The sequence below is a fragment of the Zootoca vivipara genome, chromosome 13 (genome assembly GCF_965207765.1).
Source record: "Zootoca vivipara chromosome 13, rZooViv2.hap1.1, whole genome shotgun sequence".
NCBI classification, from domain to species: domain Eukaryota; kingdom Metazoa; phylum Chordata; class Lepidosauria; order Squamata; family Lacertidae; genus Zootoca; species Zootoca vivipara.
The window spans coordinates 7,044,987-7,071,793 of NC_142596.1; the positions used below are offsets into that span (position 1 = coordinate 7,044,987).

Genomic DNA, 26,807 nt, shown 5'->3' on the forward strand with positions numbered 1-26,807 from the left:
GTTTGTTGGTTTTCTTGGGCGGTTATTTAAAAAAATTCCAAATGGAGACTGGGTAGATTAGATTCTGAAATAAACAAGAAATACTAAAGAGAAGAAATCTTGGCTATTTGGCTGTAGGGATCCTCTGTTATTGGGCAGAGAGGAAGGTCTCTGTTATTCTGGGAGAAATCAGGCTAAAATAAAATTAAGGCCCCTTCCTCTCCAGCCCCCGCCCTCACCCCTCGCTTGCCACAGAAACCAAATGTACCCTACACTCCACTCCTTTAACACAACAGGCTGGATAAAGCTCAATTGCCCATGTAATTGCTTTGTATTTCTCTGCTGCCACAAACTTCATTTCTGATTAGGGAAAAATTCTACATGCAGGAGGGAAAAAAACACTGCCAAGAAAATTGCTTCTATTTTGATTCCCTGCATCTTCCCAGCAGCTAGAAGTCTCCAGACACATGTGTCAAGCAGGTTGCCTACAGCACCTGGGGAACCAAGCAGTGGGAGAGACTTATAGCAAATTACTTCTTGGATACGAGCATCTTCCTTCCACAGCCTGTTTGCCATTGACAGACATGATATGCAACAGGCCTCAAGACAATAAAACCCAGACCCCCACAGCACAGATTGAAATCTGCCTTGGACACAGTGGAAGGAGGAAAGAGTCCCACAACTGTGGCACCACAAACAAAGCCATGGGCTTGGAGTGTGTGGCCTCAGGAACCTAACTTTGAAGTTGGCTCTGCAGAAACGTTTGGTGAGGTTTCAGTACTATGGACAGCTCAGACTAGCACATTTACAAAGCTAAGCAGAGTCCAGTATGGTTTCAACCTGGATGTGGGGACATGTGTTGAGATTCCTGCAATGCAGGAGGTTGGTGGAGTGTGTGTGTGTGTGTGGGGGGGGTGATGATCTTCAGGGTCCCTTCCAACTCTTCAATTCTGTGATTCTATGAGTTGCCCTCAGAGGCAGCTTCTTCAGACCAGCCTTGCACAGCCTCAGAGAAGGCAGGGACCAGCTGTGCCCAGATCACTCTCCCTGGGGAATCGTCCTTGGGAGATCACAACTTGTCAGGACCACGGCTGGAGTCTCTTTCCATTTCTCCCCTAATGTTCACATGGCAAAAGAGCAATCTCTGAAGTGATGGGCTACAGCAGTAACTGTGCGAAAGCACACACAATGGCCTCAGACGGAAATGAATCTGCTTCTAGCCAAAGCTGAGATGCTCTCATTATACTCATTCCATCTGGAGGTTTACTGACATCAAAACAAACCAGCAATTAAACAGTTTCTCAGATATGACAGTCTGAAGTAAACAGGGAAGGAAAAGAGGGAGAGACAGTCTTGGAGTTGAGAAAACTCAGTAAGGACAAAGCATTAGTTACTCTCCAGTGGAGTCCTTGTGGAAATATCCTTTGGGAGGCAAAATCGGTCACCACGAGGAGGCGCTCAGGAAGGATGAGCAATCAACTAAAACCACAATCATAACCAGGAACAAACATGATCCACCTTCTCCCTCTTAGAAGAGAACCCACCACCTCTTTTGTGATTCATGGGTGCCAGGAGAGGAGATGTGGCTTCTTAGATGAGCAATAATTTCATCCTTGTACTATCTAAAGCCTATTAATTAAGCTTCCTGTGAGCCTTGGAGGGCACACTTGGCTCTGCATGTGTCTGCACACTGGTCATGCCCATCGCTGGGTGGGGATGTGGCCTTCAGGGAGTTGGCCAACTCCCAATTCTGCCCTTAGGCGGGAAGCAGTTAGCCACCTCTGGAGTAGAATCAACCACCTACTTCCTTTGAACCACCTGCCTCATTCTCAAAAATGTTGAGCCTGGCATAGAGGGCATAGAGGAGGAGAGTGTCCCTGGGGCTTCCCTTTCCACTGGAGAAAGGGAGGTGCTTCCTTGATGAGCATCCTGGAGCTTTCAGACATCAAGGCATCCTTTTTTATAGAAAGGCTTTCCCAGTTTGGGCAATGCTTGAGACTGGCTTTGGACTGCACCGTCCAGTCTTGTATCTGCCCAAAGGAATACTTCAGACTGTGTGTGTTGTGCTGGGTAGTGTGTTGCCAGGGTATGCCAGGGCAAAATTTGAAGCTCTGTGTCAATCCTGCCCATGTTCACCAGTGACTGCCCTTCCTTGGAGTCCTGCTGTGACAGAAGGCAGGTGCAATCTGTCTGTCTGTCTGTCTGTCTGTCTGTCTGTCTGGCTGTCTGTCTGTCTGTCTGTCTCTCTCTCTCTCTCTCACACACACACACGTTCATCCAAATCACCTTCCTGATGAAACAATGTCTCTGCAGTTGGGGAAAACCAGGGCAAGGAGGCAGGTGGAGAGCAGTTTCTTCTTGCTTTATTGTACAATTTCTCACGAAATATATTTACAGCACATGGATTTTTGCCTCAGTGCAGAACATAGTCATGTTGCATAAGTAGAAACCTTTGAACTTCTATGAAAATAAAAATAAGAAGAAAAGCACTTAACTGCGACTTCAGCTAAGTATGTAAAAGAATATCTGTAATGGTCAGAGTGAAAAATGTTAACAGCAAAATTGCTTTTCATGAAGGATCTCTAGATGGAAACCACTGAGCAGCATCTTCCATCTCGTTAACCCTGTATAGTCCGGCAGCATTTCACACGACAAAACTCTGTAAAGGTCTCTCACACATACGCACATGCACACACACACACACACTCTCACACACACACGCTGCATCGAACACTATCCACGGGGAACGGCTCCTGTGTGGGCTACTAGGAAGCAGCCCTTCACCCACCACTAATGGAGCACATCCCAGGCGCCCTGAGCCAAGGAAGGCAAGGGCCTGCCTCTTTTGCCAGCACCCCACACCCCCTCACTTACTTGAGAGCCCCCTCCATGCCTCCTCCTCCTCTTCCTGAAGCAAGCCCTGAGGGTTCTTCCCTTCCACTTCAACGGAGAAGGAGGGGGGCAAGGGCCCAAGTGCTCCCACAGAACCCTCCACCCATGGAAGTGAGCTGGGGGGGGGGGAGAAGCATGCATTTCCAGGGGTCCCATGGGGGCCCTGCCTGTGCCAGTGGCAAATCACCAGACTGGGGTGATGGGACTACCCTTGCGTTACAAAGATGATGTTACCATGGCAGTTTGAGAGAACAAAGTTATCTCAAGTTATCAAACATCAGTAACAAACGGAGTTAAGCTTCTTGCGGATGTTGCTTGGACAGCATTTCTTCACAGTGATAAATATGAAAGGTTGGAAAAAAAGGTCAGCATAAAACATTTCCACTTTTTGTTTTTTTTAAAGTCTGTATGCAAAAAATCATTTCTTTTGTTATCAGCAATTATAAAATTACAAACCCTTTCTTGAAGTAACTGCATCTGTTAAGTTATGATAGAAAAAGATCCTGGGAAGTGAGACTGAAAACGGAGTTTGCATAAAATGGAAGCAGGCAATTAGCCCAAACGTGGGGGGGACGGGGGACGCTGGAGAGGCCACATGGTAGTTGAACAGAGACAGCTAACAGATGACTCAACCCAAAAGTCTAACATGTTATGGGGAAAAGCTTACGAGAGGAGAGACTGGGAATGAGACAAAATCAACGTTTCAAAGGATGCCATCAAGCATTTGCTTTTCATTGCAGTTTTGGCACTTCATTGAAACAATTACTTATTTCCCCCAAAGACCCAAACATGTAGAAAAGGTCGACAGCTCTTGGACATAACCTGGCAAATATAGTACTTTTATGTTCTGGCAAACACGGAAACAGAGTTAGTTAAACATTCCCACAGAGTTGCACACACATGCATGATTCGGATGTCGGTAACACTGGGTCGAGGGTCTTGGCGCAGACATGTTGCATCTACTCGCGAGGAGCTTTCAGGCCGTTTCTTCGACGGACCGTGTTTCCGATTTGAGCCGGACAAATTCTTTTGCCACATCGTCATTGGTCCTCTGGGAAAGGATCCGCAGGATCGTCAGCCCGGTCTCATCCATGCAGATGTTCCTCAGCAGGGGGTGCCAGGCGGCGCAGCTGCCCTTCTCTGCCAGGCTCCGCAGCTGTATGACAGCCATGCCGATGACCCGGTCCTCCCTGGCAAAGCAGTAATCCTTCACAGAGAGGTGAAGCTCATAGGCCCCGGGCCTTTCTTCGCTGCTCAGGAGGCTAGAGAGAGACGGGACACACACATAGGGATTTACAACACAGCCCCCGCTACCGCTGCCACCAGCTACAGAGAGAGCCGAGAAGGGTCACTTACAACTGGAACGTCTCGTTGTATTTGGGAGACCAGGTGTTGCTCTTGGTCTTCGTCCCGTGCTTCCGTTTCTTGTCGCTGAGGCTGGGCCCCAAGATGCAAACCTCCACAAAGGGCCGGAACATAGCACTGGTTTGCCAGTTGAGGTTATTAATGGCGACAACTGAAAACATCAAACAGACACACAGAGGGAGGGTCAAGTGGAGCTCTAAAACACACACACACACTTGAGGAAATACAGCTCTTCCTTGACCGTTACTCCACATGGGGATGGTCAAGAGACAGGGTCTTCCCCGTGATCCCCTCCCCACAAGGCCATCTCCCTGGAGTCACATTTGCTTCTTACATTCATGTCAGTTGAAGATGTCCTTGCTCACCCAGGCTGATATTTCGCTGTTTTACTGCTAACAATTACACGACACCTCTGTGTTTTAATATTTTTTTAAAAAGATATTTAAAGCTATTTGCGGGTTTGGGGGGCTTTATTTAGTGATGCATAGCGCTGTGGGTTAAACCACAGAGCCTCGGGCTTGCCGATCAGAAGGTTGGCGGTTTGAATCCCTGCGACAGGGTGAGCTCCCGTTGCTTGGTCCCAGCTCCTGCCAACCTAGCAGTTCGAAAGCATGTCAAAGTGCAAGTAGATAAATAGGTACCACTCCAGTGGGAAGGTAAACGGTGTTTCTGTGTGCTGCTCTGGTTCGCCAGAAGCGGCTTTGTTATGCTGGCCACATGACCTGGAAGCTGTACGCTGGCTCCCTCGGCCAATAGAGCGAGATGAGCACCGCAACCCCAGAGTCGGTTACGACTGGACCTAATGGTCAGGGGTCCCTTTACCTTTACCTATTGTTGCTTTAGCTTTTACTAGCAGTCTTGTGCCGGACACCTCATGCAGTTTTGAAAGGCTCTTGATTCAAGAGAACTGATTCCAAACATAGGTAAAAACCTGCTCCTTGATATCAGGAACCACCATGCAAAATTTGGATATGAAATCTAAAGAGGTCGGTCTGGGCTCCTTTGGAGGGAAGGAGAAAACACCCTTGGCTCCAAAAGGCCTCGCCTTTGTGTTGCCTCTGGGAGAAACTTGCTGATCCCCTATCATCAGCTCCCTATCATTTCTATGGGGGTTAGCTCAGGACAAGGGCTTCCCAGAGCCTGCCTTTGCCATCCCCTGAGTGATCCCCTTGGGGATCTCTTCAGATCCCCAAGGCAGAGCAGCTCCAAAGGCACAACCTGGCAAGGAGGAATCACCTGCCACCTGACTCGGAGAGGATGCTGTCACCTTCATGCAAAGCCAGCACATTTTGACACCCACCTCTGACGGTGACTTTATGCTCTCCGGTTCCCGGGTTTGTTGTGAGGTCCACTTGGAGATGGATCTCCCCCACTGTGTTGTTGCTCGCCTGACCTGCAGCAGAAGGAAACAAGCTCTGATTAAGTGGCAAAAGTCCCTGCACATGGGAGAACCTGCCCACACGTTGGCGAGGCAGGTGCAATGTTTTGTTCCGGGTGTGGGATCTTTTGTGGGCACCCAGAATGGCTCCTTTGTTTCGTATATTCTTCTAAACATTGCCATTCTTTCCTAAAAGTTTGGTTTGATTGTAATCTGAAGGCTGCTGTCATCTTTGCCAGCTCGATGAATTCACAAAGCTTATTTCGCCAGTCAGTTATCGAGGGTACATTTCCCCCTTTCCAATTTTTCGCTATTAATATTCTGGCAGCAGCTGTGGCATATAAAAACACTTTTTTTCTTGTCGGTGGGGATGTCTATTGAAACTATACCTAGAAGGAACGCTTCTTTGTTTTATTCTGATGCAGTGCTTGAGGATCTGTGCACAGGAAATCAAGTCCATTGGCTGAAATAACCAGAGACAGGATTTTTACCCCCACTGGCTGTTTGTGGGGCCCAGTTCTACAACAATAGTATGCTGGCACCCAGTGCAGTGGGAAGGAGGAATGTGTGAGTATGACGACAAGAGGAGGAATCCTGCCTGAATGTCAGTGCAACTCATGGATGTGTGTGTTGTGTAGAGTCCGGGCCAAGGGTGTATGTTTATTTGCCACCCTCAGATTCCGGCCTGAGCCTCACCAAAGGGAACCAGAAGGGCCCCAGACCACTCTCTGCAACCAAATGGTGGTCACAAGCCACATGAGCTGCCCAAAAGTCCAAAGAAGCAAATGAGCAGAGCCTCCCTGGGCATGCAATGAGAGAAGGGGCAGTGATGGGGCAACGGCTAAACCACCTGAGCGAGATCAATGGCACCATTCCCTGCCCAACCTTGACTGGAGGGTGGGAGGACCCAGCAGCCCCAGCCCTAGCCAGAACATCCTTTGAAGGGCAAGGTGCGTCATTGCATGTCCCCCAGGGTCCCAGAGGTATGGCGTGTGTAATGATTTCCCCTTTATCCTCACAACAACCCAGTGAGGCTGTCCAATGTTTCCCACAGGCGAGGCTGAGAGATCCAAGGACCTCTTGTGGGGATGTGGGGGGGGGGCAGATGCACTAGGCATTTGAGCTCCAGTGTTCTGAAGCTAAGCCAGCTGGTCTCTCGCCATCATTGGAACCCTCCCCACTTCTCAGTTAACGCAGAAAAGTAAAATGCTTCCAGCTGATTGCTCCATCTGTGGAAAGGGAGCCTGCTCTAAACTCATTCATCACTGTCCAGACCCTATTTGTTAACGGAGACAATGCCGGGGAGGAGGGAAGCTGGCCTCAAAATTGGATGCAAAACAACATGTCAGGGAAACATTTCAGCTGTAGCGCCCAGCCCTGGGGCGAGACAGAGAAACTCCTGCTGATAAAACCAGGTGCTTATTCTCCTTCTCAGTGTGGGGTGGAGAACGACCCCAATGTCAGATGTGTCTGTGTGTCGTATGGGGTTGGGGAGGGAAATGCAAGATTTCAGGTCCAAAGACTCTGGTGGCTAAACTGACACATATGTGACATCTGTTGTGGCTTTTTAATTTCTTGTCATGTCTACAGCAGACGTTTTGATGGCTTCCCTCACCCTGCAACCTGAAGGAAAGGGATTTGTGTCTTTGGTCGGCAGAGCAAGTGCATGAGCCCATGCCATCTTTCAAAGCAAAAGTCACTCACCATGCAGAGAATTGCACAATTGGGTGGCACTACACACACACACACTTTTTAAAATCTCTCCAATTTGCATAAAAACAGAAAACTGCAAAAGGAAACCATATTTAAAATTTCTTTATCGGATCTCTTGGACAGCCTTTTGAAAAAATGTGTGCTGAGAATTTACAATTGCTTTCTTTTCTTACTAGTAAAGGCTAATCAGAAGCATGCCTATAGATAGAGATATGATTCCTCAGATTTGCACAAAACCAGAAAACCACACAAGCAAAATTCAAACTGCCTATGTTACTTTGTGTCCTGGGCAGTTTAAAAAAAGAACAGGTTTTTTTTCATTTTAACAAATGTTTTGTTTTTTAAACCACTTTTTTAAAATAAAAAAGACATGGTACATGTTCAGCTATCCGTACCCATGCCCAGTTGGTTTTAAACTGGCATAATACCCTGTTTCTCATATTTTAAGACATACCCATAAAATAAGCCATAGCAGGATTTTTAAGGATTCAAGGAATATAAGCCATACCCCGAAAATAAGACATAGTGATAGGTGCGGCAGCAATGCCGGCCGCGGCAGGAGGAGGAGGAAAAATATAAGACATCCCTTGAAAATAAGCCATAGTGTGTTTTTTTGAGGAAAAAATAAATATAAGACGTGTCTTATAATATGAGAAACACGGTAGAACCAACAAATGAGAAGGCAAAAGGGAATGTCTCCTGGTATGAAGGGGGAAGAAGAGCACAGAATATTGAGGGGGCTCAGCCCTGTACTTGAAAATTTGGGGGTGCCTTGCCCCCCCTAGATGACTCCCCTGAGCTATCCCTAAATCCAGTAATCTCAAGTCACAGTAAATTGTGATCTCTGAAGGAATTGGCTTGAGGGGAGTGGGAACTTGGCTTGAGGGGAGTGCTTGAAGAAACTACACAGACTCTCTCCCTTCCAGGAAGGAGCTGCCATTCCCAGCAAAAGCAGGCCCCGAAGGCAGCCAGTAGTGGCCACATGCCCTTTTTCCAGGCCAGCAAGTTATTCTTTCTGTGCTTCCTTTGGCTGCCCTTGGGCTGCTGCCATGAGTATCCTATCAGACCAAGCCTTTGTCAGTTGCTGCTCACTTACTTTGTGAGGTCTGGGTGTCAATGAACTTCTTGATCAGGACATCTGTCGTCTGGGTGTAAAGGTTGAGGGCGTACTTGAGGGACTGCATCTCGGGACTCTTCTCCAGGTAATTCTTTTTCAGCCCATTTCCTCCAGCGTGGAAGTATTGCTAAAAACAGAAGCACAGAGAAAGGGAGTAGAGGAGGACCGGGACACTGTGGAGGCTAGATCCAGGAGGTCACCCGGCCTCTGAGCTTGTTGGCTAGCCAAGGATCCCTGAACGATCGATCGTCTCACCCTTTATCTACTCAAGCTGTGTAGGGCTTTGTATGCCTGGATCAGCACTTTGAGCTGCCAGGACCAAAAACTTCTGAGGATTTCTCCCCAAGGCTGCGTGGGAAATGTTGGCTTTGAAAGTGTGGAGCGTGATGGCTGCAAATCATGTTGGTGTTACCTAGCTACCTGCCGAATCAGATGCGGCTGCATGGAAGCCTGAATATAAGTTGCTGCTGTGGGATGCAGTGGGGCTGCTCTTGGGCTCTGCTTGTGGGCTGTCCTTCAGAGCATCTGATGGACCCACTGCTATGGGGGAATGAGGAAGTTGGACTCGTCTAGCAGGGCTCTCCAACCATTATTGTAGAGGCAATGCCACTTTATAACATTTCTTATTAACTTGTCAAATCTTACAAATTATTTTAAACAACCATCTGAATAAATCTCTCCTATCTGTTGGCTTCCTTCCATGGTGTTCTTTTCTTACCTTAAAGGTAAAGGGACCCCTGACCATTAGGTCCAGTCGTGACCGACTCTGGGGTTGCAGCACTCATCTCGCTTTATTGGCCGAGGGAGCCGGCGTACAGCTTCCAGGTCATGTGGCCAGCATGACTAAGCAGCTTCTGGCGAACCAGAGCAGTGAACGAAAACGCCGTTTACCTTCCCGCCGGAGCGGTACTTATTTATCTACTTTCACTTTGACGTGCTTTCGAACTGCTAGGTGGGCAGGAGCTGGGACCGAGCAACGGGAGCTCACCCCGTCGCGGGGATTCAAACCACCGACCTTCTGATCAGCAAGCCCTAGGCTCAGTGGTTTAACCCACAGCGCCACCCGCGTCCTTACCTTATAAACTGCTATTTTACTTATATTTTACCCATTATATATGTTAATTATAAATTATTAAACTGCAATTCTCACCCGCAGCTATACTTCAAATTCTGCATACGTTTTAAGATACAGTCAAACCTTGGCTCCTGAACGGCTGTTTTCAAACGTTTTGGCTCCCGAATGGCAAAAACCTGGAAGTAAATGCTCCAGTTTTCTAATGATTTTTGGAAGCCAAACATCCGACATGGCTTCCGCTTGAGTGCAGGAAGCTCTTGCAACCAATCAGAAGCTGTGCCTCAGTTGTCAAACGTTTCGGAAGCCGAACAGGCTTCCGGAATGGATTACATTTGACAACCGAGGTTTGACTGTAACCATAGTATCTTTTCAAATATTCCACAAAATATTTCCATTCTTCAAGAATTTTTTTCCTTCATTCTGTTGTTTAATTCTCACAAAACTGTGAGAACTGGGAGGCAACATCACTTTAAATAACCATCTCCTATTGCCTTGTGTGGATTATTTATTCAACCAGTATCCCCCCTTCCTCCCAAAGTAGCGCATGGGGTCAGAGGAGGATGGGAGTCATGTTGAATACTCAGCTCCCCTCTCATTTGGGTCTAATGTTATTACACAGGGGACACAACTGTCCCACATTCCAGCCGGAAAATGGTGTGCTGACGCTCCGTTGCTTCTTTTTGTTTCACTGAAGGAACAAGAGCCAGTTTTCCCAGAGTGATTTGTGGTAGGTAGGTCAGCATTTTATTTGTTTAAATAATTTGTTTAAGCCACAACAAGCAGAAGGAACATTCGGAGTTGAGCCACGAACTTAGCTCTTAACTTCCTGGCCACCGGTGCAAATGAAGGAACAGGCAAAGTAAAGGAGAATAACTTGTCCCTTGGAGGAAGAGGCAGAACAACAACAACAACAACAACAACAACAACAACAACAACAACATATTATTTATACCCGGTCCATCTGGTTGGGTTTCCCCAGCCACTCTGGGAGGCTTCCAACAAAAGATTAAAATATAATAGTCCTTCAGATATTAAAAGCTTCCCTAAACAGGGCTGCCTTCAGATGTCTTCTAAATGTCAGAGAGTTGTTTATTTCCTTGACATCTGATGGGAGGGCATTCCACAGGGTGGGCACCACTACCGAGAAGGCCCTCTGCCTGGTTCCCTGTAACTTGGCTTCTCGCAGTGAGGGAACCGCCAGAAGGCCTTCGGAGCTGGACCTCAGTGTCCGGGCAGAACGATGGGGGTGGAGACACTCCTTCAGGTATACAGGGCCGTTTAGGGCTTCAAAGGTCAGCACCAACACTTTGAATTGTGCTCGGAAACGTACTGGGAGCCAATGTAGGTCTTTCAAGACCGGAGTTATGTGCAGCCGACAGAGGCCTTTGCAGCACTTCAGGAGTGCTCTGGAAGGAGGCTGTCTCAGGGGGAGGGCCAAGCATGAGTTTCAAACCCCTCAGTGGCGACATCAGGAGATGACGGAGGCAGAGGAGTCCCTCCTAAAACTGAGGCCTAACGTGTGCTGCATGGTCATGGCCCTACCATGCTTTTATTTGAGCAGAAGATCAACCCTCAAAACTAACTCAAGTTTTGAGGTGTTCAAGGATAGCTTCCTGCCTGCATTTGGGCCAGCAGTGAACATCAAAGAAGCAAAAACACCCACCTCCCCACCTGCTGCCTCCCCCTGCCCAGCCCTTTGCCCTGGCAGCTGAGGAGGAGTGTGCAAACTGGCTTTTAACCTTGTGACATTTCCCATCACTTTGCATGTCTCTGTCTCCCGTAAAAATCCAAGGTTAGCACATTGTTCTTTTTCTCTGCGTTCCTCCTCGCTGCTTTCCAACTTTTTTATTTTATATTGGCTTTTCTGTTTCATGTATTTAGGGATGCAGGATAAGAAGCTGGAATGGGACCCCTGAGGCTCACAGAGGCTGTTCCTGGTCTTTGCTGCAGCAACTTTAGTTACTGCTGAACACAATCTGGAGCCAAATATTAACAGTCAGACTCCCTAAGTGTGTGTGTGTGTGTGTGTGTGTGTGTGTGTGTGTGTGTGTTTATGCATCAGAGAGAAGAATGAGGGGAAAGCAGAAATCTGAAATGAATGGAGGCAGCTGCCCATGGCAAGAGCTCAAAGTTATCATTCGAGGGAGACATCTTCAAAAGCCTGATTAAGCCATCCGAGGGTTTGGGACTCATGTCTGTGTCCCTTGAAAGAATCTGAAACATCGGTGTAAAATTGTTAGCCATTCCATCAGGCTGCCTCAGTGGGAGAGATGAGAGTGGAAAGCTCTTTCCATCAGCTTTGCCTCCTGCCCTTGAGTGCTTTCCTTGCCAGCTGGTCATTGTAAGAGCGACCAATTAAGTACTGGCAGCTGAGATTGCTTCCCCCTCCCCTTTTCTCCCTTTTCTCTTATGTGTTGTGTTGTTTAGAGTGAGGCCAGGCCTTGGGTGTTGCGTATTCCATGGCTGGGGGATGGATGCTCTGCCGTGTTCACCTTCGCTGAAGAAACAAGTTGCTTTTCAGTTTAAATGGTGCCTTGCTTCTTCAGCGCTGCCAGCTGCCGTCGCAGCGATGTCAACGGCACGCCCAGCTGCTTGATCGCTTCTGGATGGTGGCCAATAAGATTTAAATTGCTGGGAGGGAGAGTTAATTAGCAAGCAATTATAAATTAAAAAGTGTACAATTAGACACATCTTTCTAGATAGAAGAGCAGCTCAGAAATGGAAGGGTGGCCGGAGGGAGCTTTGAAATTCATCATCCTTGATTGTTTGAGGGAGCTGATAGCATCTGAACATGTTCACACCCATAGGTGTATTTCTCCACAACAAGAGCTTTACAGCAGCGGTGCGATAAGAACATAGAAAAGCCTGCAGGATGAGGCCAATGACTCAATGACTCAACTAGTCCATCATGCTCTCACAGTGGCCAAGCAGACACCTTTGGGAAAGCAGACAGCCTCATGTAGGATTCGAGCACAAGAGCCCTCTCCCCTCCTGTGGTTTCCAGGAACTGGTTTTCAGAAGCATTGCTGCCTCCAACTGTGATCACAATCTAAAAAGCAACCAAATTATGCCTTGAAGGTGCTGAGTGGCAGAAAAAGCACTGAGATAAATCCCTGGGCACAAGTTTCTTTGCAGCAGAAGTGGGCAAACTAACAGGGCTCCAAGGTACGAGTGTGGAACAGTGCAATGGCCCTTTTTATTCATTGGAATATTTTAGGCATCCTGAGCTGGGGCGTAAATCTTTATGTTAAAGATCGTAATAAGAAGCTGATGTCATACATGATGTCATGTGTGCGGCAGGCAAGGGCGGGGCTTCAAAGGAACAATCTGGAGCAAGGTGCACTCTCATTCATCGGCTGATGGGCAGGAGGAGTGCCGCACCTTGCTGAAGGAGGAAGAAGAGCTTTCCCTTCAATGGAAATCACTTCTCCCTCCCAGTGCTTCTCTTTGAGGCCTCCCTGCTGCTCCCCTTTCCAGTTCTGGAAGCAGGGAGGTAAGGAGGAAGTTAGGTGACGGTTGTTAGGCAGAGGGCTGGCACATCCCTTGAACTGTAGTTCAACCCACCTGCCTATCTTGTGATGTCATAACCACATCATATGATCGACAGGTGGGCTGCCCCGCTCACCTGTCAAACTCAGCTCACAGGGCCAAAAAGGCTCCGCTGTCCCCCATTTGAGACAATTTTAGAATATAATAGCTGTATTCTCAGCTTCACAGTAAACTAATTAAAAAATAGCTCCTGCTTTTTGATCACGATCTTCTATTGTGTTCTTTTGAAGTCAGATTCTTGAAAAGATCAAAGAAACAGCAGAGTATGATATTCCTTTAAAACTCAAAATAGTACTTTGGGCTTATTTAAAACATGTTGCTTTTTAAAGGAGGTTTTAGAACTGGTCACTTGTTTACTGTCTGCAGCTAAGACTGCCTTAGCTGCCAAACAGAAATCCTGAAACTCTCAATGTACAGTATAATGTATGGGGAGAAGTATGTATTGACAATCCCTTTCTTAACTAAGCTGACATATTACTGAAGATCAAAGGAGGATTTCCCTCAAGACAACTTTGTTAAAATGTGGGCTTGATTCACATCTCTGCCTTCATATCCATGGAATCGATTTTTGATGAAGGCTGGGATATAAATATTTTAAATAAAACAATGTAATTGGAATGTTAATTTCCAAGTAGCCTGCAATCAATCCACTGTTCTATCTTTTTGCAAGTCATGGCTTTGCAGTGCATTGTGTTCCATAGTGATCTTGTATTGTGATATTACAGCCAAATGGTAAGTCAAAGGAGCAGCAGCTCAAGGGGGAATTTGGGGACCCGATACCCTTGGCATGGTGCATGCCCCATGTCTGAATTGTCCCCTTGATAGAAAAGGGAAAGAAGAAGAGGAAGAGGAAGAAGACGACGAAGAAGACGACGACCTTGGGACTCGTTTCTCCATCACAAATCAGGAGCAGCCCAACCTGGGACCATCTAGTACAGGGGTCCCCAGATGCGGCCCAATTGGCTTCCCAATCCATCCCACGACGACCCCCGCCGCCCGCTGCCGCCGCCCGCTCTTACAGTTCGCAATGCGGCGGCATGCTTCCAGAACGGAAAAAAATGCCGAAAATCGTTTGTGCGCATGTGTATGGGCCTCTCCCGACCCAGAAGAGGTCATTTCTGGTGCACTTCCGGGTCGGAGGAGGCCCATATGCATGCGCACAAACGATTTTTGGCGATTTTTCCAACCTGGAAGCGCGCCACCGCGCCAGTAAGTGTGTGTGCGCATGCGCACGGGCGCACACTCCCCCACCCTCCGGCCCGCTGCGCGCGCACTCCCCGGCCCGCCACGTGATCGGCGCGGCGGGCACCGGCCCAAAGCCGGGTAAGTCTGGGGACCCCTGATCTAGTAGTTGCTGCTGTAATCCAACCCCCATATTTCCTGACCACTGGCCATGCTGGCTGCTGGGGCTTCTAGGAGATGGACTCCAACTCCAGCTGGAGGGCACCATCTTGGTTACTCATGTGGCCCCATTTGCTCCAATTCAGCTGCTTGCTGCAGAGAGGAGCCTTGTATGCACTTTTGCACATCTTTAACCTGTTGGCTTTGCTGTTCCTTTTAGAGGCATCAGACCCTACAGATCTACTTTAGGCAGGGATTTGGAAAAGACGATTCCCTCTAGTGGCATACCTGGTGGTTCCCCCGTAGCCACAGATTTTGAGAAAAAGGCAGTCCTTTAAAACAGGAAATGATGCAAAATATTACCCCTCTTCACCCCCAAGGACACTTGCTTCCTGGCTTCCATGGGCGTACCCAGGATCAAAAGTAAGGGGGGGCATGCTAGCCATGCCCCCACCCCACCCACCTGATTGTCTGGCTGGCGATAACGTGGCCGGGATCCCCCAGGAGGCGTGGTCAACACCCACGCCCCCCCAGAGGGGAGGGGGCCATTTCCAGTCAACGAGGCAGCAGCAGCGAAGCTGCCTCCGTCTAGAGAAACCTGGACCTGGACCTGGGCTAACTTCAGCCCACATTCCTTCAATTCACAGCGTGCAAATGAAGTGCTGCAGAGCATTGTGGGGCACCACTTTCTGTGCTGTGCTCGCTGTGACTTTAAAGAGTGTGGGCTGAAGTTATCCCAGGTCCAGGTCCAGATTTCCCTCGAGGGAGGCAGCGCTGCCACTGCTGCTGTTTTGCTTCAGCCGAGCAGGCTGAGGCAGAGCACAGCTGGCAGCGCCCCTGCCTGTCGTGCTGTGCTCTCCCTTTTTTTGCTTCTAGGGGGGGCAGCTGCACCCCCCTGCCCCGTGCTGGGTACGCCCATGCTGGCTTCCCCAGTAAAAAAAAAAACTTCCCTCCTGCAACTGGAGTGCCACCCCCAAGACTGCAACAAACATGCAAGGCTGATCCAAAGTGTTTGAGGTCAGCTGGAGACCCACTTTTTAAAAATGGGGAAATCAGATCCTCCACTCCTATGATTCTGGCCTTGCCGCTCTGATCCCACCACGACCACTCTGGATTAATTCTGCCGGAGCCACGGTGGCAAAGATTAATGCATCCAGCTCTCGACACCTGGCAGGCAAGTTGGCACCATTCCCAAATGGGGCCCAGCGAAGAGAGTAGTTCATCATGATCTTTGAGCGAGAGCCAGTTATGTGGCAGTGGCAGCTAATTAGCCAAAGGATGAGAAATGCGGCAGAGCAGCTGATGGAGATAGGGAGGAAACAGGACTTACTAGTGGGACACTTCTCTCCCCAACCCTCAATCCGAGTCTGTCCTGCAGATCTGGCCACTGTTGCTCACACTCAGATCAGATGGCCACAAAGCCCACTCCACGGGGCTGCCTGTGAAAGGTGCTTGGCAGCACCAGCTGGTGTGTGCCCACTTTTCAGGACAGACGGCTGTGTTAACTTATTCCTACTTGCACTGGCTTACAGCTTATTTCAGGACTTGAGGGTGACTCTTTTTGTGGCTGCACATGAGCTGTGCATTTCCTGAAAGAGGTTTGGGTGGATAGCCTCTTGCCTGAGTTTGGAGGACAGAAAAGACTTCCCTCACCACCCCTGCTTTGAGTTTTCAACCTCCTGCTGCAGTTGCTGTGTTTTTAAACTGACCTACTTGGTTTTACGCTCCTCTCCAGCTGCCGCTTTAAGGAATTCAAGTATGCTTTTGTTTTTATTTTTATTTTTACAAATTTTATGTTGTTAATCTAGATCAGGGGTCAGCAAACTTTTTCAGCAGGGGGCCGTTCCACTGTCCCTCAGACTTTGGGGGGGGCAGATTATATTTTTTGGGGGGAAATCGAACAAATTCCTATGCCCACAAATAACCCAGAGATGCATTTTAAATAAAAGGACACATTCTACTTATGTAAAAACACACTGGTTCCTGGACCATCAACGGGCTGGATTTAGAAGGTGATTGGGCCGGATCCGGCCCCCGGGCCTTAGTTTGCCTACCCATGATCTATTCTAGATGTTACCGTTTGGGTGTGGAAATTAACAGAAAATTTGGCCCTCTGGGCTTGCTACTTAGGCAAGAGGTGTCTCCCAGCCCTTCGTAGGGCTGAACTTTGGACTTTCTGTTTGGAGACAAGGGTTAGGCTCTCCACCCTTGAACTACAACCTCTTTCACTGTTGTGCGTAAGGCTACATGTCCCTTGCGCAGAAAGAAGACTCCACAGCCCAGCAACTCCACAGGACATGCTTGTGTCCTTTTCCTATGCCAGTGCCCAACTGATTAAGTCATACCTTAATTGTTGCCAGCACCACATCCATTATTGCGCACTGTCTCAGTGTCAGGCTTTTGGTTTCTTCTCGGATGACGTGGTCCTGGAAAAAAACATACAAAGATGGAGTAACTGCTGTTTGCTCTTTCCAAAGATGGTCAAAGACACTTTTGCAGCTGCTCATTGCCGAGTCAACAAGGTACACAAAGGGAAGTTCCTTGTCTCTGGCTAGCTGGCACCAACTGGGCTTCTCTGCTACGAGAAGAGCCTTGTGCCTTGGTGGGAGGAAAAAACCACAGCATAGGAAGGAGAGGTGCCTAATTCACGCATAATCAATTTGCTGCTGCAAGACATGGTGATGATGGTTTGCTAAGATGGCTTTCAAGAGGGGATTAGGCACTTCCATGGAGGAGGAGGAAGAGGTGATAAGGTCCGGCTGGAATGGATGGATCCTTGGCCCCCAGCCTTTGCATTCCATGGGGAGGGGCCAACAATGTCCTCCTATTACTAGGGGTGGGGTGGGGAATGACCGTGCCCTGAGAGCAGCACAGTTGCCAAGGCAGGAAAGGGATACTCCAGTGCCTGCGAGGAGTTAATGTGAACAAGCCTCAGCCATGGAGAGGGCTTTGTGTCTCTTTTCCTCCAAGCTGCATAGACTTCTCTTACCTTTAGTTTAGACAACTGGCCAAAGTCTTTGGCTGCACTGAGAATCATCGGGGGGCCCTGCGGAGAGAATAAATAATATAGAAGCAGCAGCAAGAGGTGGGAAAGTGAGACTGCCATGGTGGGACTGCCCTGAGGGCCATCCAAGGGGGCTCCTCTCACTCAGGGCACGTGGCCTGGGTGCCACTCTTGCTGGGGCTGTGGGGGGCAGGGGAGGCCTTGCCTAGGTTGATGACCTAGACTACCAAGCGCTCCCAGTGGGCAGAGCAAGGGCTGCCTGCCTTCTCTAGCCTGGGCTGGAAGTGCAAGGGAAGCAAAGAGGAACTGTGTAGCATCCCAGGGATTTATTGAAAGAAATCATAGATTTATAATCATGTGTGTGGTCGAAAAGGATGATCTGAGCTTCGTGGCTCCCTTGATCAGACTTTTTCCACCTGGGTTATAGAATGTATGATTTGTTGGATAAGCTCTTTGGGATGCTTGCAATCTCCATTACTTTTTGCCTGAAAATCACGTTTCCGTCTGGGTTGCAAGAGACAAAGCGTCTGTTGCCCATTTGTTTCCCAACTGCCAGAAGCATTTGTTGTTTATTTGGCCAAAAGGGGCATTTGCAGTTCTCTCCTTCTTGGCAAACCTTTCAGAGGTGGTAAAACCTGTTTCCTGATGTTCCCCCTGCCTAATCCTTTCAGGAATTCCTATTGCTCCTCTTTCCTGTTTACATGTATGCATGGAGAAATGCTTTGTAGTATTGATAAGGGAGATGTTGGAAGGGGGTAGGATTTCAGGATAGCTTTGTTAATTATTCACTGTACTAGGATCTTATTGGAGCGTTTGAATTTTGGGTTGCCACCTTGATTATAATAAAATAGCCTGGAAGGAGAGGAGGAGGATTCATTCTTTTTCTCTCTCTCTCAGGGCTTCTTGCTGGTCAAAAGCTCTCTTCCTTTTCTTTCTTTCCATGTGGTTCTGCCACAGAACTGAGTCTACAAGAGTCTGCGGTCCCAACCTGGGGAGGCCCAGCCAGGCGATGGAAGATGTCGATTCCTGGGGGCTGCCTGCCATACCTGCCAAGTTGCTGTCAGAGAAATAAGGGACCGGGCCGGAAATAGCAGACCGGAAGTAGCGCTGCCGCCATTTTGGAACTGGGCGGAGCATGCTCAGAAGTGACTTTTGATGCTGCTTTGCCCAGTTCCAAAATGGCCGCCGCGCCAGAATAAACCGGGGAAAACAAAAAAAAAAATCCGTTTTTTCAGCTAGGAACAGCTGGAAAAACGGGGATTTCCCGGGGAAAACGTGAGACTTGGCAGCTATGCTGCCTGCTTTCAGGAGTGTGTTGAGATTCATTGGGGGAGGGGGAGGAAGAAGTCTTCAGCACAACCATCAAAAGGACTTTGCATTCAATGCCATCCCTGCTGCAGCTGCCTGTGGCTCTGTGGCTGGTTTGGGCAGCCAGAGGAAGCGGTGGGCACCAAGCAGTGAGTGAACCTCCTCTCTCACTCTCAAAGTTGCCCTTTGCTCAAGCGAGCAGAAGGAAGTCCCTCCCGTGAGTCATGGCTACCAGGCAAAAGAAAGCGAGGGCCGAGACCCCGTTTCAAGGACCAGAGGCCTCCAAGCACCCTCACGTTGCCCTCTAAAGTGTGTCAAGTGGTTGCCATGGCAAAGGAGCAATTAGCTGTCAACAGTGAAAGGATGGAGTCCACCTTCACTAATTAGATGAGGAAAGTGGCAGGCATACTCCCAACTCTCAGTCCTCACTGCCAACTGCATGCTGTGGAGGAAGCCGCAGACCGCCCCCCCCCAACTGAACACTTGGGCGACCTCCACAGCGGGTGACCCTGACAGGACCCCGTTGCCATTGAACTCCGTCCCACAAAGCAGACTCCACACTGGCATGCCATCTTTTCCAAAGCCAAGAGCCCTCTTGGTTCGCTGCTGCTGGCTGCTTAACTCACAAACGGCCCTCTCTCTCTGAAGGCAATTTTCATGCCAGCTTCGTCTGAGGGAAAGGGAAGTCCATGTGTCTCTTGAGAGGGCCAAAGGCATCCCATCCTGCCCTCTTTTCGGGGACTTAGGGACAGATTCAGCTATCGAGTCCTGCCAGCAGAAGCAAGGACTTCCACTAGTGCAACAGGCTTTCCCCTCCCTACACACCTCCCCCAAATGGGCTGTGGGGTGTGTGCCAGGAGAACTCCAGAACAGCATGGGGAGGACGAAGACGTTGTTTTGTCTAGCAAGCTCATATGCCATTGTGCTGATGAAATTATTGCCATTGCAACTCTTCCCTTATCATTCCAAGCAGTATAACAGCAGCTTACAAATGTGGGACCGTAGGATTTCAGTGCCCCCATTAGAGGGTGGTTCTCTACCCCCTTATGACTTTCATTCTGAGCATCTTCCTGTCGACAAGCACACAAGCAAAGTAGCTTAAAAGGCGCACTTCCAAAGAGCAGCTTGGTTTCTATGACAAAATGCGCTGGTTCTCTGCAAGGCTTATGGGAGACTCACAGTTTGGTCTGTCAGTGGTGGGAGCACAATCTGCTTTTCTATCCGGTTCAGGACCAGTTTCCAGAGCTCTTTCAAAACACGCTTCAGAACGGTCTTCTCGCAGATTTTTGCCGATAGGCTTAAGCTGCAAAATAATAATAATTTTTTTTTTAACGCTCTCAAAATCTTCACCTATATAGGCAGTTTACAAAGCAAAAGCTATGTAACCATGCAACTAGAACACAAAGGAAAATGCACACTGCTGATAAAAAGCCAGACTCTAAATGCTTCCCCAGCCTTCCCTCCCGCCAGGGAGAAGCCCACGTACATCACAGCACCGCTGGCAGGTAGTGATTGCGTGAAGAAGCAAAACCACGAAGCAACAGGAACAGATGGCAGGGGGCGGGGGGAACTGGTGGCCGCTTTCATGGGTTCAGCGCCTGCCGCAATTATGGGCCTGGCTGCTGGATGCACAATGGGGTGCTTGGCACACAAAGTATGGCACAGAACAAAACAGCACCCAAAGGAGCTGAGCTGAAGCGAGGATGAAGTCTGGGCTATGAATCTCTACCAGGGGGAGGAGAGGGGAGGACTGCCTTGTGGGACCATTGGGGGGGGCGGTTCTTGAGATATGAATGAATGTGAGCTGCTTTGAGAGCTGAGAGAGGGCACCAGGGTCCGGGGTGTTGGTGCATTGCAGAGCCCAATGCTGTTTGCCACAGACCGGACCATCTGTCTGGACACAGCAGTAAAGCCCACAGCACCTGCCCTGCTTACGTTTTGTCCAGGAAGTCCATCAGGGGCCGCAGCACAATCTCTGCATCCACAGTGTTGCTGTTCTTGTTGGAAGCAGCAGCTTTGTCTCCTTTCATCTGGTTCAGCTCCAAGCTCATCTGCCGCACACACTCCTCAATGACAGGCTGGAAGCTGGAAGGGACCAGAAAGGAGGGGATGGGGGTGGAGGTGCCAGAACCAGCCTAACACGGCGGAGCAGACCCCCCCCCCAGAGGTTCTCTACGTTGCTGCCTTCCCTCCGGGAGCCCACGGCCCCCTTCCTTTTGTGGTAATTATACTTTAAAGAGTTGTGTGGACGTTGCCCTGGGTCATTTGACCCTCTTAGATAGTTATCTTCCCCCTAGAAAATCTACACAAGACTTTAAAGTTTAAAAATAACATATGACTTTTATTTGCTGTACCTGCTCTTGTCATATTGAATGTTCAAGAGAGGTAGGCAATATTTCTGTTACTGAAACATACTTACACAAATTTGTATCTGAGGCTGACTAATATTTACAGACTGAGGCAGCTGCAAAGCACAACACACTTGCTGCTCTAACAAGTTAAAATCCACACAACAGTTGGTGACTGAACTAGCTGATAAAAACTGCCTCATTATATGACATCACAAGCACTGGCTGCAAATATAGGGGCACCCATAGCACGACCTCCGAGGCAACGTCTGAGGCCCTGCAAAGCCTCTGACGTGACTTCCAGTAGAAACCATTGGGTGCCATTGGGCACCCATAACCTGGGGCCCAAGTTGGCACACCTGATCAAAAAATTCTATGCTACAGCATTAACCCTTTGCATGGTATTTTGCATGCACCGTTCCCACACCCCCGACAAGGGCCATTTCCCCTTCTCCTAGTAGAAGTCTCTGGCACTCTGGATCTCTGGCTGTGGGGTGAAGGGCAGAGGCCGACCCAAGGGTGGGGCAGTGTCTGATGCAAAGAGGGCATTTGAGACTAGGTGTGATCCTGGGTCGGGGACATTTTGGCACTTGAGGTAAACAAAAATTGACGCTCCACCCACCCAGAAGGGGTAAGTGAAGATCTACGTCTGGAACGGGGTGGGGTGGGGGTGGGGATTAAGATCTACATCAGGATCTGCTACCCTGGTGGATCCTGCCACCTGAGGTGGTTGGCACACCTTGTCTCATGGGTGGGCCTGCTGTGGGGGGTTGAGGTTCCACAGTGGATCCACACCCAACCACCCACCCCATTCTGAAAGCCCTTTTGGAAAAGCTGGCCATGTGCCATTCCACTCCCCTTTCCCAGGCCAACCACATGACAAAAAAAAAAGCCTTTTGCAACCTAGAACATTTCATATATTATTTTCTTTAATGCATTTGAACCCTGCCTTTAGGAAAATCTCTGGTAAGGCAGCTTTCTAAGGGGCACAGGGACTTCCCAAGAGCTGGTGGAAAGGCAGGGACTCAAAAGTGGTTCCCCCCCACCCAATACTGTAGGGTATGTAATGCAGCCCCACAAGTGTGTGTCTGGGAGCGGCAATGAAGCAGGCCCATTACCTGGCGCCGTAGGTCACGCTGAGCTCATCCAGGACGCCACTGAGCTTGGCCTGCAGCTCTTTCAGGGCCTCGCTGGCCTCCGGGTCCAGCTGAAAAAAGGCAACGGTGAGGTTAGTCTCCCCTGATCGGCTTCACCCGCTTCTTCTTTGCATTGAAATTAGTGGGAAGGAGGAGAAGGCATCCATCGACTAGATGGCATTAATGGAAAACAAGCGTGGAAACCCTTTGAGGCTGTTTGGGGATGGAAGGTGAGACCCGAAACAGGACTTGAACTGACATAGGGCACGGCCCACTCTTAAAATCTGTCTATACCCACCTCATTGGACTGGAGGGGGCATGGCCTGCCTCCTGGGGGGTGGGTGGGGGCGGGCGGTGAGAGCTGCCGTGTGCTTCCTCAGCCCTCGGTGGAAAACAGCCACCTGCTCAGCCTGCCTCTGGAAACGCCTGGCAGAAGAAGCACAAAGGGCGAGAAGGGGAAGGAGGAGTGGCGCTCATTGGCTGAGGGGGATCCATGGAGGTGCCCATCAAGCCAAACACAAAGGTGTCGCCACAGGCAAAGATGGCCTCCCCATGCCACGCCCTGCCTGGCTGGCTGCCTCCCCCCCCCCACTAAAGCATGGCGTCAGCTCCCCATTTATTAGACAACCTTCTGAGGCAGCCACCTGCCCTGCCCTGGGGCTGCACTTGCTTAGAAGCCTTGTTTTGGATCGGGAGGGGATTCCACGCTGTTTTGCATTAGTGTAGAGAGAAGCAGAGCATCCAGCAATGAGGAGAAGAGCGTGGCAGACTCTACGGGTGTGGTTATTATTACTACTTTTGTGGAGCATGCTTTTTCCGGAGGGGGAAAGGAGGCTTCGCAGGCGGGGGAGCTGTTCACTGTTAGCCCTTTGTGGGCGTCAGGGTGGACCAACAAGAACCTGGACCGCCAGCACAGGCCGCATCTAGAGGAGGCCCAAGGGGCCGCACAGCCTTGGCACACAGTCTGGGATGCAACCGCAGATGGAAGACAACCACGCCAGCCTTGTGGCCAGGGAGATTGGTGGTAGGCGGGCTTTGTGTCGTGGAATGGGAGAGGGAGAAAGGGGTCCATGCACAGGCATTTTCGTTGCCCCACTGGCAGTGCAATGCCCACCTACCCCCAGAGCCCCTTTTAGGCAAGGGGGGGGGCCCAGCCCGAGGGCTCCATGAGGGGCACCCCCTTGGGGTTCACAGGCTCCCACTTCACTAAAGCAGCACTCAGATCCCATTTTGCTAAAAACATCGCTATGATGGGAATTCCAGGCCTGGCAACTCCCTGTCTCCAAAGTCCTCTTTGGAGATGGGATACGTGGGAAAGGGGGTCAGTGCTATGAAGGGGGTCACACTGTGGGATGGGCAGTCAGTCACAACATTTCCTAGAGTGTCCACATTAAGGGACGTCTAGCCAGTGAGTTGAAACTTCCTGTTCTCTACTGCTCTGGCTGACTTCCCCTAGATGTAAATGAGATGGACAAGGCTCCACCCATGTCCAGGTAAAATATAAGGACAGGGCACCCATGTCCAGGTAAAATATAAGAGACAGGCTCTCTCTTTTGACTACGCTCTAAAACTGACCACATTTTAGTGAGAGATTCTCTCTCGGCTTCCAGCCAAGAGAGGAAAATGGAGCCTCACTCCTTATGACTAGACTCCATATATATATATATATATATATATATATATATATATATATATATCTTTTTCTAAGCCATCCTGCCTTCTGAGATCATGCTGTAACTCAGGATGAAAGCTGTGAGTAAACTCTTTTCATACTTTTAAAAGTACTGTGTCATGTCTTTTCTTTTAAGAGGGACAAAGGGGGAGTATACCAAGAATATATATTATTTTAGAGGCTTTAGCAAGCCTGTGCAACCGTTTCTGCTGTGTTTAAATGGGAACGCGAAACTCTGCTAAGCCTGGAAACTTGTTAACACAAGTTAGGATAGGAAATATTAGACAATATCTCCTCATCCACATAATAATAATAATAATAATAATAATAATAATAATATTTATACCCCGCCCATCTGGCCGGGTTCCCCCAGCCACTCTGGGCGGCTTCCAACAAAATATTAAAATACAGAAATCCATGAAACATTAAAAGCTTCCCTAAACAGGGCTGCCTTAAGATGCCTTCTAAAGGTCTGGTAATTGTTGTTCTCTTTGACCTCTGGTGGGAGGGTATTCCACAGGGTGGGTGCCACTACCGAGAAGGCCCTCTGCCTGGTTCCCTGTAACTTGGCTTCTCGTAGCGAGGGAACCGCCAGAAGGCCCTCGGCGCTGGACCTCAGTGTCCGGGCAGAGCGATGGGGGTGGAGACGCTCCTTCCGGTATACTGGACCGAGGCCGTTTAGGGCTTTAAAGGTCAGCACCAACACTTTGAATTGTGCTCGGAAACGTACTGGGAATGTACACATCCCTGAACATTCCCACACACACTACTGTGGCTTCTCCGGATGCCAACCCCAATGGCCCCCACACCACACTAGGCTTGGCTGTCCATAGGGAGAGCACCTGCGTGATCCCAGGGTGCCTGACAATTCTGGTGGGGCTTGCCTAACACATGGGCATGGGGTTGCGTGACCTACGGAAGACCATTGCTCCTGGGGAAGGCCCTTTAGGCGCTTACATGGCGGGTGGGGCACAGGGAAGACTCTCCATTAGCAGCAGGGAGGCCTCAGAGAGCATTTGGTGGAAACTGGCTTCCAAGGCAGGGATGGTGACCTGGGGAGGCCCTTCAGCAGGACTTGGAAGCCTGCAGGTGGGAGAGGGAGGTTCTCCCTGGGGAGCCATTGTTGGTCAGCAGCACAGGCGACAGCCGACGGGACAAACCAGCCAGTGGACTGACTGGGTGCAGGAGAAAAGCTTCAGACACATCCATTACATAGACTCTGGAGCACATGCTACTCTTGCCGGGTAATCAACTCTCTGCGCTGAGACCTGATCATCCACAGGCATTGCTAAACATGATGCACTATTACCGGTAATTGCTTTTCTGAAAATGCCCATATAGCCTATGTCACCCGAGCACAGGCATGTAATTCAAACACAGAAAACAGCAAACTAAAGCAACTGAGTGCAGATCCACGGACCGGGCCGTGGAAGCCACGGAGGCCCCCTTCTAGCACTTGCTTAAGCCTCACGAAAGGCAAGCAAGGAAGGGGAGCTTCCGTTTTGCGCATGCTTGGAGAAGAGGCCGGCTGTCGATTTCATGGAGGGCTGGCCTGGGGTGGGGGGAGGGGGCAGAGGCATTCGCACTGCGCCTCTGCCACGGATCCTTGGGCGGGTGCTGGGCCTGCTGCTTGCCCAGCCAGGGCCCTGCATGCCCTTTAGTAAGAAAACAGAGCTGCCACACACTGAGCCTGCCCCTTTTCTTTCACAGAAGAATAATGCAAAAGGGGGTGTCAGCTGTGTGCAGCTCAGCTTTTCCCCCATGGAACTGAATGGGGCAGCCCTTGGGAGATTCTGCTGAGATGGAAGGAGGCTTTCTCCAGCCTCAGTTGCGCAGGGGTAAGATGGGGAAAACATGAGCACTCTCTTCTTCTTCTTCTTCTTCTTCTTCTTCTTCTTCTTCTTCTTCTTCTTCTTCTTCTTCTTCTTCTTCTTCTTCTTCTTGCCATAAGGAGGAAGAGAGGAGGGGAAGCTAAGCAAGCACTTGATGTAGAAACATAGGAGAGGTTAGCAGGCTGCAACTTAGCGCAGAGCAAAATGTGGATTCTCTAAATCTGCAGGGCTTAAAAGCAGGTGAATGTGTGGTTGATTGTGGCCATTGCTGGTGGCTACATAGATATATGCTAAGTAATATATGACTGTGGAATGGGCCTCCTTGGAAGTTTTCAATTCACTCAGGAGGTCCAGTGTGTGTGTATGTGTGTGTGTGTGTGCGCAAGCGTGCCTTGCCCTCCTCCCTCCCAGCATTAGAAAAATGTGCCTCTTGGCCACATCCTTCCTTCCCTCCTCAACTGGGACTTTAAATTGTGATATCCAAAACAGCCCCTGCAGTGAAGCTGTCTGATGCCCTCTTCTTCCGCTCCCGCCCAGGTGTGACGTCCAAGTCTGTTCATTTATCCAGTTGCTTTCAACAGAATTAAATCAGCTTAAATCCCAGTGCTTTGGTTTACAGTCGCATTGCCTGTTTGTTTGTTTTTAAAGCAAACAGCCCCCCCCCTCCAGCAAGTCTTCATGGCCTTTGCATTCTAAAAAAGAAGCCATCCGTTTGTCCACTGAAAGATCTGGACGCCGATCTTTCTGGTGACATAGCATTTGTCGATGATGCACAGACACATAGCACCTCAGTAGTGCAAGGGCTCTGAGCCGCCCAAGGAGGAGGAGGAAGAGGAGGAGGAGGAGGAGAAGAAGGAGGAGGAATAAGAGAAGGTGTGCTTACTATCACAAACCTCAAAAGAGAACCGCTCTCCTTCTTGCTTCTGCTCAGGGAATGGCAAGTTAAAGGTATTGGACAAAGACAGGACGACAGATTACAGACAAGCAGTGGGCACCCCCCTGACTCCCCTTCCACTCCCCACCTGCCCACAGACAGCAAACCACCAGCCTAGCTGGAAACAGACACATCACCAAATGGAGTCACAAGATGGCCTAGCA

The 26,807-nt window shown here is 49.5% G+C and overlaps 1 protein-coding gene across 1 annotated transcript in view; it reads right to left on the reverse strand.

Annotated features, from left to right (window-relative positions):
* Positions 1-2,321: 2,321 nt before the first annotated feature.
* UNC13C (unc-13 homolog C) overlaps positions 2,322-26,807 on the reverse strand; it is a 137,487-nt gene continuing 113,001 nt past the window's right edge. The window contains exons 25-33 of the mRNA XM_060282475.2: positions 22,188-22,276; positions 20,657-20,806; positions 19,901-20,024; positions 17,399-17,455; positions 16,755-16,835; positions 8,424-8,571; positions 5,537-5,629; positions 4,228-4,387; positions 2,322-4,133 (exon numbers count right to left, since the gene is read on the reverse strand). Coding sequence (XP_060138458.2) covers positions 3,848-4,133; positions 4,228-4,387; positions 5,537-5,629; positions 8,424-8,571; positions 16,755-16,835; positions 17,399-17,455; positions 19,901-20,024; positions 20,657-20,806; positions 22,188-22,276 — 1,188 coding nt within the window. The 3' untranslated portion in view covers positions 2,322-3,847. The remainder of the gene's footprint in view (positions 4,134-4,227; positions 4,388-5,536; positions 5,630-8,423; positions 8,572-16,754; positions 16,836-17,398; positions 17,456-19,900; positions 20,025-20,656; positions 20,807-22,187; positions 22,277-26,807) is intronic.